Raw genomic sequence first — 10,619 nt, forward strand, 5'->3', positions numbered from 1 at the left:
ACATAATACAAAATACTTTACTCCGTTTAAAATCGCCATCGATACGCTGGCGTCGAAAATATAAGTAAAACACCCCTCTGAAAAATAACGTAATTGTGACGGTCCCATTACACACACACTACGCGACCCTCAATGTCCGCAAAGCAACCTAAAGTCATGCATGTGTGTGTTCGTGAATAAACTGTATGATTTAAAACACACATTATGTATCATAGGTTATACAGCCTCATTCGAGGTTCGTGCCAGCAGCTTTTTGAAGGCTTAAATTCATCTGGGCGTTTAATGTAAGTGGTTTATGTGGTTGTAAAAGCAGCACATCTGATAAAGTGTTGTTTATTTGTGTAATAGACAAATATTCTCTATGATATTGCTATATTTAAGTTACTTTTTTAATGTTGGATACACTGCCATAACAAATGTTGCCATGATATTACCCTGGATTTGGTTATGGTATCATGGCGTTATCATTAAGGACATATACTAAAGTCATACCATTTTTTGAATATGATACCGTAGTAATTGTTATTTATTTAGTAACAATTTAGTATGGGGAACAATTCTCACTTTTAACTAGTTGCTTATTAGCTTGCATATTGGCTATTTATTAGTACTTATAAAGCACATATTAATGCCTTATTCTGCATGACCATATTCTACATCCCTAAATCCTATCCAATACCTAAACTTAACAACTACTAACTATTAATAAGCAGTAAATTAAGAGTTTATTGAGGCAAAAGTCGTAGTTAATAGTGAATATGTATTCCCTATACCATTTCTTGGACATGTACTATGCTAGTACTGTGTTTTTTTGTTTGTTTGTTTTTTGACATCTAACATGATTATAAAGTGATATTTTTTGAAGTCCATATTCACTATCAGTAACAAGCTTGGACACATATACTCATTCTTTAATACTATTTTCGACAATAAAAATGTTTTGAAACAGTTTTGATGACGTTGTCAACTTTTGTCTGGATTCCAGCTCTGCACACTTTAGACATATTTTGTTATTAAGGGATCTAATTGGTTGTTTTCTCCTGCAGTGGAGGAAATGTGGGGCTTCAGCGTCCGTTGTCATGCAGCGCCATCCGATTACAAGAGTCTGATGCAGTGGAAACCAAGAGCCCTTCAGCACCAGTCAAACGACTGAAAGAGTATGACAGAAACACTCACAGTAACATCTGCTTTCAAATTTCGCTTTAACCCTGGGGCTCACAAACCTTTTTTGTCAGATCTTATGAAGTAAATTATCACATAAATGAACCCCTGAGATTTCTTATACCAAACATTTGAATGAATGGTAGTGTATCATGGTTTGCACAGACATATTAAGCATATTAATCATATTAATAATAACATATTAATAATAACATATTAATCTATATTCAAATATTGTTAAAGATTTTGTAAGCATATTACATTGTTGTGCTTGGGGTCAATAGTTTTATTTGAAATATCACAATGAAACATGCCAAATTGTATGCCAAATTGTCTCACAAGAGAGAACCTACGAAAAATATTAATAACTGATTATGTTGTAGTTAATGTATCCTTTTTCCTGTGAGCTTAGTTTTTCTTTGCATTTTTTTGCATAGTAAAATAAAACATGTAACTGTAGTTTGCCTTTTTTTTGCCAAATAATTTTGTCAGATAAATACCTTAACCAAGTTTAGTGTTTTGTTCTTCCCTCATATTTATAATGTTTAAGAAATATAAATTATTAGCCTCATATTTTGATAGTTTAATCCAACTTGTAGGGCCAGCCAGACAGACAGACAGACAGACAGACAGATAGATAGATAGATAGATAGATAGATAGATGTGTATTAGACAGATGCGTCTGTATTAGATTTTATGGTAAAATGTTTGTCACTGTTTGTTTATTGCTTATATTCTCTTCCCCATTTAGCCTCTTCCCTCCATTTCCGGGTCAGGAAAGCTCCCTGACATGGGACAGTAAGAAGTTTGAAGAGTTACCGATCGCACACATAAAAGCCACATATAATAAGTAAGTTGCCTGACAAAAAATTAAATAGTCATGACTGACCAATGTAAATGGTTGCTGTGCGCATGCAGCTATAGCATACACTTATATCAGCTCTTAATTATGCTTGTTCATTTATCCATCTAGTGTGTTGTTCGAAGTGTTCAGTTGTTGATGCACATGTGAAATGAAATTACGGTATTCACAGTATTATAATTATAATATATATATATATATATGCATTATATTATAATATAATGCATTATAATTATTATTTATACTTAATTCTGCATGTTTACCTAACTTAAATAACTGATGCATCCCAACCTGTGCTCACAACCTGTGATTTGTCCTCCATCTCTCCAAAGCACTAGGAATATGCAGACTGATGACATATTGCTGACTCTCTTTTTTCCTTAATTTCTGGCTCTAGCACACATATCCAAGTCACAGATAGCGCTGGCCAGTACATGGTACGAACCTCGTGTGGATCAGAGGGCTTCAAGAATGTGAAGAAATCCACTTCTATTGCAGCACAGACCGCTGGGATTTCAGCTGCTGCGGTATGATGGACAAAATTATAAAGATTTAAAGGGGTGGTTGATTATGATTTCACTTAGATATTTTCTTTTAAATAATTCACTGTTTAAGGACTACAACAAACGGCTGGTAGGGACTACAACGAGCTTCCTCCCGGGTTAGTGACATCACAAACCTAATAATTTACATAAACCCCACCCCCGAGAACACGCAACAAAGGGGGTGAGGCCATGTTGGGCTGCTTTAGAGAAGAGGAAGAGTTGTTGTAGTAGAGTGTTGTTGTCATGCCGTCATTTTACGCCAGACTGCTTCATAAACAAGGGTCAATTCAACACTGGATTTGCACAAAAGATTAACATGACGGCACATGCTAGTCAATGAGTTGAATCAACTCCACAGCAACTACATAAATTTATCCACTAACCATTCAGAAACGTCCAGTTTCATTCTAAAAGTTGTAACTTCTTCCTGAGTCTCTCCATCAGTGTCGACTCCGGTTTGAACAATGTAAGGCTGAACACCGTTACTGACAATCCTCATTTTGGCTGCGTGAGATTCTCCAGCTTTGTTGTTGTTGAGCAACCGAAGCGTGAGCTGTTAAAGCTCCGTCCTCTTCTGGAAAGGGGGCCGGGAGCAGCAGCTCATTTGCATTTAAAGGAACACACAAAAACGGCGTGTTTTTGCTCACACCCAAATCGGGGCAAATTTGACAAGCTTTAATAATTGATCTGTGGGGTATTTTGAGCTGAAACCTCACAGACACATTCTGGGGACACCAGAGACTTATATTACATCTTGTAATGGGGCATTATAGGTCCCCTTTAATATGAAGAATGAAATCATAGAACATGGATGCAGGATAGACTTTTCCTGAGTGCTGTACATTTTAATAAAAGTGAAGTTTAGTATAGTTATCAAAGCATAAACCATATGTAGCCCGATCACATAAACTGCTAAAACTATTCTTACAAGTTAGTCATCAAATATTTTTTCTTTAAGACTGTTCATAACTTTTATAAGTCAGTTACATAAAATAATTACCCCTAACTAACTGCTAGTTGATCATACTTGTTCTTAAGACTCCTCCTTAACACAATGGCTATGTTTATGCAACTGGCAGTTTCATTTTAACCGTCTAGTAGAGATATATCAGACATTTCCATCAAATTTGATTCAGAAGGATTAATTAAAACGTTTAATTGGTGTTGTGCATCTTTTTGTCCCAATACGGGTCTGTAATTTGGATGTTGTCCACTTGATGGCAGCACACTTCTTTGTAGTGTTTTACCACACCCTTATTTAGATTGTGTTGGTCTGGTTTATTTCAAACATATTTATTTTAAAGTCATGCAGCAAATGTAATGTAATATATGAAACAGGGCCAGTCAAAATGAAATATGAAAGTCTTATGTGTGTTTATGTATCCTCATTTTATAAATTGGTTCTTGTTCGAGAATATCAGCAGTGTATTTATTGCCTGTTGCAGTGACGTTTATACCGGCTGGTCAAGAGAAATTTGAAAATTTGAAAGTAACATTTCAAATCTTGTTTGTAATTTCATCAGCGTGTGCCATGAAGAGTCTAATGACAGCCCTGAATCACAGCAGGCGGTATAATCAGTATATGACTTCACACTGATGATCATTCATTTGCTGTATGGACACAAGCATTATGATCTAAATTAGTAGTTGCGGACAGACCTCAGATTCTAGGCTCCTGCAGTTTTGTGTTTCCTCAGTGATTTATTAGTTTTTATTATGCTAAATGATCTAAATGTATGTATGTTTGTCTTGAGCAGAAGGCGAGGGCGAAGGGGGTCAACTACGTCCGTGTGCTGGTGAAAGGACTCGGTCCAGGCCGCTTGGTAAGTAGCTTACTAAAGCCTTACTTTACGCCTATAAAGATTTACAGCAAAAAGCTCCAACAAAAAAAATGGATCAGTATTATTTCCTTGTGGATTAAACTAGATCATAGTTGAGAACTTACTGTACTTACTGTAATATTAGTTACTGTGACAGTTGCAATTGATTGCAATAAGACTTTCTTGTGACAATTTGCCTGTAAATGTTTGAAAACTAAGTAAACCTGTGCAAATAGGCCATCTTGAATCTGTATATCTTTCTGCATCATAATTTACCTCCGCTGAGACAAGAACTATCGCTACATTCTCTAAAAAACTTCAGTGGCAGCACATTTTGCAGTAAATACCAAAAAATGTCAAAGTCGTGAAAGGTAAAAGAATGCAAAATAATAGTTAAAATATTTGTAATTCAAGGGTCCAAGAATCTCTAGATTGTTATTCACGACTTATTCATGTCCACAGTAGAGAAAAATAGCAAGAAATGTAGAAAATGGCAGCTGTTGAGAACAAATGTGTAGTTAATAATTGATACAAAAAAAGAAGATAGTGATATCTACATTTATATTTTATATATTGTGTATTGCGATGTTGTGGGTGATTGACAGGGCATTGCTTTGCGACTGCTAATGTGTTCTGAGTGTTTTTAGTGCACTGCTATGAAGTTTTCTGGGATTTTGCTTACTGGATAAGACAAAGTCCTTAGATAAGACTTGTGTCCCTCCTTCAATATACACTATCATTCATAAGTTTGGGGCGATATGATTTTTAAACGTTTTTGAGAGAAGTCTCTTATGCATTTATTTGATTTTAAAAAATACAGTAAAACAGTAATATTGTATAATGTTATTACAATTTAAAATAACTGTTTTCTATTTGAATATATTTTAATGTGTAATTTATTCCTGTGATCAAAGCTGAATTTCAAAGCAGTCTTCAGTGTCACATGATCCTTCAGAAATCATTCTAATATGTTGATTTTCTGCTCTTTTCCTAACATTATTATTGTTGAAAACAGCTGTGCTGCTTAATATTTTTTGTGGAAACCATAAACCATCCAAGATAATAAAAAAGAACAGCATGTATTCGAAATAGAAATATTTTCTAACACTATAAGTGTCTTTACTGTCACTTTGAATCAATTGAATGAATCCTAGCTGAATAAAAGTATTAATTTCTTTTTAAAAAAATGACCTCAAACTTTTGAACAATATGTATGAGATTTTTTCTCCACCCAGTTAATCATCTGCAAAGTGAAAATTGTAATGGCACTCCTCTTCTCAACAAAACTCAACAAAGTTTCATTTGTTTTTGATCCATTTTGTTGGTGTTTGTTTGTTCAGATGCTTAACCCTGAGGATGACACCACTAATAAAAGAATAAACAAAAAAGTACAAAAGACTGGTACAGTGTAAGTGATGTTAAACGCTGCTGCACGGAGTGACATTCAGAGGTGCTGTTCACAGCTTGAGGTGCACAGATGTGCAAATGGATAGAAACAGGTTCAGGGGTGCAAACAAACAAAATACTTGGTACAAATGTATGTAGTAAAAGAAAATAGACTTGTTACTACACTGTTTGTTCTACAGACATGAGTGACACCTTAAATCACATGGCTTGTTGAGGAGAGGTGTGCTGTTACCTTTTAGACTTACTATTGCTTGGCGGCCATAAAAAATTGACATAAAAATCTATTGAGGGCCCTGAGTCGTATCTAGAGACCTTAGTGGAGGACTCTTTTGAATTGTGAACACGCTTGCAACTGCACAGGGACACAGAAAAGCATCATAGCACAGGCAGTCACATTTTCTTAAAGAGGACCTATTATTCTCTTTTACAAAGTCTTGATTTTGTTTTTGGAGTCTACTATAATAGGTTTTCATGTTCAAAAAACACATTATTTTACAGATGTTTGACACTGTTGAAGCTTCTCTCTTCCCAGTCTGTCAGTAACGCTCTGTTTAGCTCCTGTCTCTATGAAGCCCCTCCTTCTGAAAAGCACAATGTGCTCTGATTGGTCGGCTGGAGCAGTGTGTTGTTATTGGTCAACCATTTTTAGCCTGTTTCGGAAATGTCACGCCCCTTACCATAACTATGCATTAGATCTGGAGTGGAAAAAAACAATGTCTCTTGGACATGGCAACAACACACATTTATTTAGCTTATGCCTTGGGTGGGAATTATTATGTAAATGAGGAATATTGTGACGTGTTCGTTCCCGGAAGAAAACTCAAGACTATAATGGAGGCGTTTCAGGGAGTTGAGAAACAGTGACACTGATATAGAGAATAACTCCTGCTGGAGGGACTTTGTAGACCTTTTTCATTCTCAAACAGCAACATTACACACTAAAGAAAGATAAACGTGTAAAAAAAAAAAAAAGCATAATAGGTCCTCTTTAAGAAAATATAAAAATGTAGTGGACTGTATGATTTTATACCACCTGTGTTTCATCCTGTTTCTTTTCACGATCCTTTCAGTAGAATGGCAGCAGTGATTATAATTATTTGCATTTGCCCATATGCAAAGGCAACAGTTATGCGTGCTGACTATTCAGTCAATAATCTGAAACTGACCTATGAGTTCTGTGAGCTCAGCGGCGGTCTGCATGCTCTTACTTTGAGCCGGGTGGGAGGACATTAAGGCTGGGTGAGAATCTAATGAGCCCCTCCAGAGCTGCAGGCAACAGGGGGTTTTTAGGACTTGCATTACTCTTGGTTTATTCACAGCCAGAAGCTTTCAGACTAAGTTGCATTTAAAGGATTAGTTCACCCAAAAATGAAAATAATGTCATTAATTACTCACCCTCATGTCATTTCACACCCGTAAGACCTTCGTTCATCTTCTGAACACAAATTAAGATATTTTTGATGAAATCCAAGAGGTATATGACTCCATGTGACTTCAGTGGTTTAACCTCAATTTTATGAATCAACGCGAGTGTTTTGTTTGCACAAAAAAATACAATTTACCACTTTATTTACAAAATATTTAAGGCTACAGTCAACTAAAAATGTTTCTGGTTAACTAGTAGTTGTTCATTTTAAGTGATTAGTCGACTAATCGCACATTTATTAATAAACCATATAAATCATAATAAAGAGCCTTTAATGCCTAATCAGCGTTAAGTGCATGCATAAAGCTTGCCACAGCGCACCGGTAGAAGTAATGATTATGACTGCATCAGGGGAAAAACAGCCAGGAGATTATTTTAACATTTTATTAATTCATTGATAAAGTGTTTTCTATATTTTCGGCTGCAGTGATGAAGTTGACAATGCTGACTCATCATCTCCACAGTAGTGGACGCGTGCGTCTATATGCACGTTTCATACAGATTACATAATCTGAGAATATTTGTTTTCCATATTTGTTTGTTTGTTTGTTTTTTTGCCGCGCTCAAGTTCACAGAGAGAGACGGCAGAAAGTGCACCCTGTTTGCTTTCGTTATTTTACAAAAGCACAAGGTTTTGTTGTTATTGTGAGCGCACACAAATAAAAGTAGACTCTTCACAGATTCAAAAGATGTATTACTCTTATCTGTATGACCAAAAATGACGGAGTGTTTTAAGTGCAAGTGATCGCACCAGCGCCGAAAGCTATGTTAACTGTCATGCAGTAAGCGCGCTACTATTCAGCTTTCACACTCCGCACAAACACTTAAATAGCCCACATTTTTCTAAGTTAACGTTAAAGCGAGCGGCCATGTAAAGTTGCTACTACTTACATGTTTCAGATGATAAGCCATATTTGAGGTGGATGAATGATAGGCGAGCGTTTGGATGTCCTGCCTGATGTAATTACCACATAGACCAGCTGTTACTGATCTGTCCGTCACAGACTGTGTGACTTCACCACTTCCTGTGGATTTTTTTTCCTGCGACTAATAAAATTTTGGTCAACTAAGCCTCTTCTCGTTAGTTAGTCGACTAAAAATATTAGCCCTAAAAATATTAATCTCCAACACGCGTTGACGTCACAACGTCTGCTCAACACAACACATTATGTGTTTTGCGCTAACAAAGCACTTGCGTTGCTTCTTTAAATTGAGGTTAAACCACTGGAGTCACATGGAGTACTTTAATGATGTCTTTACTACCTTTGTGGGGCTTGAAAGTCTCAGTTCCGTAGACTGTCAATGGAGGGACAGAAATCTCTCAGATTTAATAAAAAAAATCTTCATTTGTGTTCCGAAGATGAACGAAAGTCTTATGAGTTTGGAATGACATGAGGGTGAGTAATTAATGACAGAATTTTCATTTTTGAGTGAACTAACCCTTTAAGCAGATGGTGGTTGGGCATAAATTAATTTAATGCAAAGCCACCGACTGCAGTGGTAACTTATTTGAATCAAATTACTAATAAGGTAAGCCAAGGTAAATACTTATGCTTGTTGTAGCAAAAATAGATTGGGATAGTTGAACAGGAGATGGATAGGAACCAGGGGATGCCCCAATGTTGAAGTTCGTACCAGTCTTTTTTTTTTTTTTTTCTTGTTGTGGCCAGTAAATAGCTGATAATACTCTAGAGCATTCTGTCTAATTAAATTCAAATTAAAACCCTGAAAGCTTCAAATGCTACAAGTGAATTAAAGGGTTAGTTCACCCAAAAATGAAATTTCTAACATTAATTACTCGCCCTCATGTCATTCCACACCCGTAAGACCTTCGTTCATCTTCTGAACGCAAATTAAAGTATTTTTGATGAAATCCGAGAGGTATATGACTCGTCCATAGACAGCAATATAATCAACACTTTCAAGGTCCAGAAAGGTACTAAAGATATCGTTAAAACAGTCGACGTGACTGCAGTGGTTCAACCTTAATGTTATGAAGTGATGAGAATACTTTTTGTGCGCAAAAACAAAACAAAAATAACGACTTTATTCAACAATATCTTCTCTTCTGTGTCATTCTCATACGTTGTTTACGTCTGCCGCTTCCAGGTTCTACATCCAAAAGCCGACTCATTATTGGCCGGCTCCTGCGTCAGCATCACACGCATGCGTCGTGCTGATCACATGATCAGCTTTGGCCAATACTGAGCCGGAATTCGGATGTAAACATGGAAGCCTTCACTGTGCTTACTGCGTCACCTGGTAAGGATAATGACAAGGAAGAAAAGAGATTGTTGAATAAAATCATTATTTTCGTTTTGTTTTTGCGCACAAAAAGTATTCTCGTCACTTTATAACATTAAGGTTGAACCACTGCAGTCACGTCGACTGTTTTAACAATGTCTTTAGTACCTTTCTGGACCTTGAAAGTGTTGATTATATTGCTGTCTATGGAAGGTCTTACAGGTGTGCAACGACATGAGGGTGAGTAATTAATGACAGAATTTTTATTTTTGGATGAACTAACCCTTTAAGGCATTAACATTATAATGTGCATTTTGAAAAATCGATATACAATGTAGATATATTATGCATCCCAAATAGAAATATTACACTAACTTTATTTTTGACTAAATCAGCAGCTTTCATGAATGCATAAAGTTGAAGAGTACTGTAGGACTCATTGGATAATTTTGTCACTGAAGTCGCATCTGTTCCATAGAAAGAATGTATTTCTGTGAACTGTATCTCATAGCTGACCTGTCCTGCATTGATTTTGCTCCCCCGTGTGTAGTCTGCCATTAAAGGGTTAACCATGGGAGGACTAGAGGTTGTTTCCATCACCGACAACACCCCGGTGCCGCACAATGGCTGTCGCCCTCGCAAAGCACGAAGGATGTGAGGAGGAAGAAACCCCTTGAACCCTGAAGTCTTGTTTGTTATTATCATTGACCATCCGCTCTGAATAGAGAGGTTGAATGCAGGATTATTTTGGTCAACGCTGTTTTTTGCAGCTGCAGTGCTGTTAATATGTTATTTACCTTTTTGATAATAATTAAAGTGTGAAGATGTCACTCACCATGTCTGCTTTCGTTCTTATTAGCACATGCACGACTTTCAGCTATGCATGACTGAGTAATTTAAAATGCAACCCTGGGATTCAAAATCTAAATTAAACCAAGAAATAAACAAAGTGACAGTGATCGTGCTGGATAACATGGATCATCAGGTTTTGAATTTGTGGAGTTCATGCAGCTTGAGCTTTGCTGACATTAAAGTAAAAAGAAAACAAACCAAATACTAAGTTATGTTTTTGAAAATCATTGGTATGCTGATCATAAACAATATAAATATGGTTGAAACATTTTCACTTGTGGTCTCAGACCACTGTATTTTGT

At 36.3% G+C, this 10,619-nt stretch overlaps 1 protein-coding gene across 1 annotated transcript; it reads left to right on the forward strand.

Moving 5' to 3' along the window:
• The first annotated feature begins 93 nt into the window (after positions 1-93).
• On the forward strand, positions 94-10,299 carry mrps11 (mitochondrial ribosomal protein S11). The gene is made up of 6 exons (XM_051900560.1): positions 94-284; positions 1,047-1,157; positions 1,913-2,011; positions 2,421-2,550; positions 4,326-4,391; positions 10,016-10,299. Exons 1-6 carry the CDS (start codon positions 205-207, stop codon positions 10,121-10,123), a joined length of 594 nt encoding a protein of 197 aa, XP_051756520.1. The 5' UTR covers positions 94-204; the 3' UTR covers positions 10,124-10,299.
• Positions 10,300-10,619: the final 320 nt, after the last annotated feature.

This window comes from Ctenopharyngodon idella, chromosome 7 (genome assembly GCF_019924925.1).
Source record: "Ctenopharyngodon idella isolate HZGC_01 chromosome 7, HZGC01, whole genome shotgun sequence".
Taxonomy (NCBI): Eukaryota; Metazoa; Chordata; class Actinopteri; order Cypriniformes; family Xenocyprididae; genus Ctenopharyngodon; species Ctenopharyngodon idella.

Bases quoted from the DNA above. Each gene is read 5' to 3' on its own strand.
- mrps11 (XM_051900560.1), top strand. From the start codon at position 205: ATGTATCATAGGTTATACAGCCTCATTCGAGGTTCGTGCCAGCAGCTT. The intron at 285-1,046 runs GTAAGTGGTTTA...TTTCTCCTGCAG, and splicing joins AATTCATCTGGGCGTTTAAT to TGGAGGAAATGTGGGGCTTC. The intron at 4,392-10,015 runs GTAAGTAGCTTA...CCCCGTGTGTAG, and splicing joins GACTCGGTCCAGGCCGCTTG to TCTGCCATTAAAGGGTTAAC.